Source organism: Medicago sativa, chromosome 3 (assembly GCF_051527215.1).
Source record: "Medicago sativa cultivar Bolivia chromosome 3, Bolivia_mono, whole genome shotgun sequence".
Classification (NCBI taxonomy): domain Eukaryota; kingdom Viridiplantae; phylum Streptophyta; class Magnoliopsida; order Fabales; family Fabaceae; genus Medicago; species Medicago sativa.
In genome coordinates, this window is record NC_140751.1 from 51,353,339 (window position 1) to 51,358,936 (window position 5,598).

At 37.7% G+C, this 5,598-nt stretch overlaps 1 protein-coding gene and 1 non-coding gene across 2 annotated transcripts; one reads left to right on the forward strand and one right to left on the reverse strand.

Moving 5' to 3' along the window:
• Positions 1 to 3,657, reverse strand: LOC146938117 (uncharacterized). Its single transcript, XM_085749589.1, has one exon. It carries the CDS (start codon positions 3,655 to 3,657, stop codon positions 1,570 to 1,572), a length of 2,088 nt encoding a protein of 695 aa, XP_085605715.1. The 3' UTR covers positions 1 to 1,569.
• LOC146938118 (small nucleolar RNA R71) lies at positions 2,990 to 3,096 on the forward strand. The gene has a single exon (XR_015033780.1). It is a non-coding gene; the product is annotated as a small nucleolar RNA R71 (small nucleolar RNA).
• Positions 3,658 to 5,598: the final 1,941 nt, after the last annotated feature.

The window sequence follows — 5,598 nt, forward strand, 5'->3', positions numbered from 1 at the left end:
TGTTGAGACATTCTGATGGATGTGTTCATGTGTTGAAGTCTTCTGTGTTTATGCATGCATGTTTTCGTATTGATCTAGTTCGAGTATGATTCTATTTTGTGCACATATTTAGGGGGAGTAAAGAATATCTGTTTGTACTCCTTGAGGAGGAGTAAGCTTCTGTTCCCCTGAATGTTCCTGTGGATGTTGGAACATCCTGATGGTTTGAGCTACTGAGTACTATATTCCTATTTCTCTAAGTAGCGTGTTGTGACAGTTGACTGTCTGTTAGGATGTACAGGAATTTATTTTTCCTTATACGTCCTTTGCTGCATAACTCTGATCTTCTCTCTGATACCTTCTAGTCTGCTCATTTCCATATGTTAATTGTTGTGTATGGAAGCATTATCTGAGACATGTAATATAATTCTTCTAGTCCTGAAGATTATGTGTGAAGACTGAAGAACTATATTTTGGTATGAAGTCTGAGAATGTGAACCTTTCTTCAAGGAAGATTTTATTTGTGAAGATTGAAGGAAAGGTTGCGTGTGCTATCTCTCTGTTTTTAACAGGTGTGGGCTGAATTTGTTTTAGCCAAAAATTTGCCAAAGGGGGAGATTGTTGGATATTTGTATGTTGGCTTCACTTTTGCCTAAAACAAATATTCACTTCAGATGTAAAACACAATGTTCCAACATCAAGAGTTGTTCTGTACGTTCTGGGCCTGACCTATGTTTACGCACGCGCTTGCTTGATTGAAGGAATCCACACCAGCATGTGTTGGTATGAACCGTGTGCAATTATGAAGAGATCAGAACATATGTGATTTCTTAAGGAATTGATGAAATGACTTAGGAAAGTATTTTTATGTGACTTTTAATAAAGCCTATTTTATAGGAGTTTCTATATCCGTCCATTGCTTAATGAAGAAGTCACTGATCCGATCTGAAGCATGATTGAAGGAATGACACGCCTTGCTTCAGTATATAAAAGGCTGCAAGACCTGAAGATATTCATTCAAGACATTGTGCAACAAATAGAGTTTTTGTTTAGGTTTTGAGTCATACATATTGTGAGCCTTTCGTGTATCATCTTGATACATGTTTAGGACTGTGCTTTGAGTTGTAATACTGTGCACTAATCCGAAGCTTTTAAGCAAGGAGCTAGGTAGATTGTGGACTGCATCTAAGCTTTTAAGCAAGGTTGCAAGTTGTTGTTTTTCGAGGGTAACCTCATTTGAATTGAGTCTGTAATTTGGGAATCACAGGGGATTGTGATCTGTTGTAAGGGAGTGAGATGTGATCTCAAATCTAGGAGTTCCTAGGTTGAAGTCTAGTTGGGGTAGGTCCTAGGTCTTAAGTGCAAACGTGGTTTGCTGAGAGCTTTTGAATACGGACTACACTAGTGGATTTCCTTCCTGGCTTGGTAGCCCCCAGATGTAGGTGACGTTGCACCGAACTGGGTTAACAATTCTCTGTGCCTCTTTTCTTTCCTGTCTATTATTTGCTTTTTTATATTTATGTCTGTTAGCTTAATGTTCAAAACATCATATACAACATCTATTTACTGTGTCCTGTGTTGGAACATCGTTTAGAACATCGTAAGTCTAACGTGCCAGAATAACATAATGCTAGCCCCCAAGTCACATAATGCTCTTCCAACATTCACCTTCCCAATAGTGCAAGGGATGGTGAAAGCGCCTGGGTCTTTCAATTTAGGAGGTAGCTTCTTCTGAAGGATGGCACTACAATTTTCTGACAAGGCAATGTTTTCACCATCTCTAGGTTTCCTTCTTCCGGTTAGCAAGTCCTTCATAAACTTTGCATACAACGGCATCTGTTCTATGGCTTCACTAAACGGAATGTTCACTTGTAGTTGAGATAGTAGCTCCATAAACTTTTTGAATTGACCAGCCTCCTTCTCTTTCTTCTTTGCCAAATGCGGATAGGGCAATTTCACATAAGACGGAACAACTTGTCTCTTCCCCCCTTCTTCAAGAAGTTGACTTTTGGTCTTCCTCAATATGGACTCTTCATCAATCAATTTCTCACCTTCTCTACTTTTTTCTCCCTCTTTATTTTTTTCTCCCTCTGAATTTTTCTCTTCATGTTCATTTTCAGCTACACCTTTATTATTTTCAACTACTTCTTGTTCCTCCTCCTCCACCGCAACTGCTTCATTCTTTTTAGTCACCTTTGGAGGTAAAGGTGTCAACACCTTCTTACTTCTCAACTCAATAGACTTGCAACTCTCATTATTTTTTGGATTGTATTGAGTGTTGCCTGAGGATCCTCCCTTTGTGTGCTCAGCCATCTGTTTCGCCATCTGCCCAATTTGAGTTTCAAACATCTTTCGGGCTGCTTCATTATTCTTTCTCTCAGCTTCCTGACTTGCTTTCATCTCCTCCAAGTTGGCTTGAGTCATTTGCATAAATTTGGCCATGGCCTCTTCCCAAGCTGCTGGTGGTTTTTGTTGTTGATGTGGTTGTTGACGTGGAGGGTTAGGAAGAAGAGGGTTAAGGGTATTTGTGTTTGAGTAACTTAAGTTAGGGTGCTTAGCATATCCAGGATTGTAAGTCTTAGAGTAGGGATTATTTTTCTGATAATTGCCCATGTAATTGGCTTCCTCACTGGATCCCTCTAAGGTACACTCACCATTTGGATGATCTCCTTGGCAAAAATCACACCTTTGTTGCACTTGTTGTACTTGGGCATGTTGGGCTTGTGTTTGTCCCATGGTTATGGCTTGGACTTGTTTAGACAAAGTTTCAAGGTGTTTGTTCATGGCTGCTTGATTGGCCAAGATAGCAGTGTTGTCACTCACCTCAAACATTCCCCTCTTTTTTTTCTCAGCATCAGTTCGATGCTCATTTTCGGTCATGTTCTCTATCAAGTTTCGGACTTCATGGTCAGTTTTGACTCTCATACTTCCACCTGACGATGCATTTAAGAACATTCTATGGTTAGCGGTCAACCCTTCAGTAAAGACTTGGAGGTAAGATTTTTCATCTAGGCCATGTGAAGGACATCTCTTAAGCAAAAGGTTAAAATGCTCCCAAGCATCATACAAGGTCTCACCTTCTCCTTGTTTAAAGTTGGTGATCTCATGTTTCTTCTCCCAATATTTTGACATAGGGAAAAACCTCTTAAGGAATTTAAGCTCAAGTTCATCCCAAGTTTGAATGGTTCCACTAGGTATGGACAGCAACCAATCTTTGGCTTTACCGGTTAGAGTGAAAGGGAATAGTCTAAGCTTCTTTTGGCTCTCAGTGACATGAGCGGGAGGCACACAGAACTGAGAAGTTTCATGGAAATGGCTCAGGTGCTCATGAGGGCTTCTGTCATCGCGCCCATCATATTGGTTCTCCTTAAGGTTTTGTTGGACAAAACTCTTAATGTCAAAGGCTACCGGGTTGGCTGGTTGGAAGACATGAGTTAGATGGCCACAGTTGGCATCCAATCCATAATCCCCCATCATAGGTCTTTGTGGTGGTGGTGGTGGTTCTCCCATGATTATGACTTCAGGTTCAGATTCAACGGCCTGAATTTCTGTTGATGAAGAACCTTGGCTTGTATTCTCAGCTAGTCTAGCTAACCGAACTGCTTTTCGATTAGCTCTTGCGGTCTTTTCGATCTCTAGATTGAACTGCAAGTCCTCAGGTGGGACTCTGCCTCGCATACACAGCAAAAGAATACCTTAGTAGCACTGCACCACAACAATAAATAGATATTTTTTTTATATACAGACAAAAATTTAAATGACATAAATCTTAACAATTAACGTTGTTGCCTTGTTGAAATTAATCAACAGTCCCCGGCAACGGCGCCAAAAACTTGATAGACAATTAGCAAGTGTACTAATTAATATCGAAGTAATAAAATAATTCGTATCCTCAGGGACTGTTGATTTCGACTAAACAAGAATGTTGTTGTTAAGATGTGTGTAAATAAGGGGGTCGCCTTAGGCGAATTGGATTTGAGTTCAATTAATATTTGAAATAACAAAGATAACTCTTGGTTTAAAAACAATTTAGAGAGATGACTAGGTCATTCGATTCATCTGTATTTCACTTACTACAACCTAATTCTTATGTTTTACGAATATTACAAAGTAAACGACGAATTAACAAATTAACTTAGGTCAATCCCTTGATCCTAAGTCCGCTTATCTAATCATAATTCCCTAATTCCTTAGGTGAACCTATAATCATCAAAGGCTATTGAGTCCATTAATTCAATTATCACAACCTAACAACTTTCTATCCCTAGATCGTCCGTTAGATTGAACAGCATAGATATTTCCGAGTTAGAGCTATTTCCAGTAGTCAAGTAAACCCTAAGATCGATTATATAGTGTCAATATCATAAAAGCCTTAAGCACAAGATATACTGAATAAACTAGATTAATATTCATAAAACGACAAGAGTTTCAGGTTACATCAGTGAAGCTAATACAGAATCATCTCAAGACCTAGTCACAATAGATCTAGCTACTCATGGCTAAAGAACAAATAACTAAATGCAAAAGAGAATTCATTACATGTAATTTGTTGACCGGCTATGAGTTTTGGTGGTATTCCACCGTTTGCTCAGCGATCCAGCTCCAAAAGTGTGATTTCTTCTCCAAAATTGCGAACCCTTTCTTCATAAATCGACTCCCCTTTTATAGAAAAGTTTTCAGAAACGCGTAAATCGTACTCCGATGCTGCAGATCGGAGCACGATGGATCATTCAAGTCAGATTTAATGCCAGGAGCGTTGTCAAATTGTAGCCCGATTGCATGAAATCGTACTCCGATTTTTTACGAGACAACATGTCTCAAATCATCTTCCAAATCGTAGCCCGATGTAACCAAATCGGAGTACAATTTCCTTCATCTTCAGAATTTCAAAGCAGTCCTTTTTCAGCTTCAAATTCATGCCAAAACACCTGAACTCAACTAAAATTACATAAAAACTGAGCTAAAAATAGCGTATGACCTAGTGTCATCACTTGACACAGTTGACTTTATTACGCATGTCAATGCATAACTTTGAGCTTAAATATCTTGAATAATATATTAGAAAAAATTATGAAAATTTGATATTTTAAAAATACTCATCGAGACGAATCTAACGACATCTTATATGATATTATTTATCTTTGTATATTAGTAGAAAAATACAGTCAAAGCAAGTTAGGTCAAAATTGCACATTTTCAAATGGGTCATCTATTGCGGGACGGAGGGAGTAATAAAATATGCACTACACTTTAATATATTTTAACATAAATAAATATTTTTAATATATATATACTCCCTCCGGTCTCAAATATAAGAAAAGATTCTCTTTTTAGGTTCATTAAATAATTAATGTATCTGTTTTACAATGTAGACCAGATACATTAACTATTCAATGAACCTAAGAAAATAATCTTTTCTTATATTTGAGACCGGATGGAGTACATGTTAATGAAATCGTGAGTAAAAAAAAGAGGAAATTATGCATTCAAATTTTGATTATATTCAAATGGATCTGCAATACTATATTTCTTCATAGTGTGGTAGATTTTTTTTTTGTTGCTAGATTAATAGAAAAAAAATTATTAAGGGAGGAAAATGTAGATTTTAGCATAAGAGAC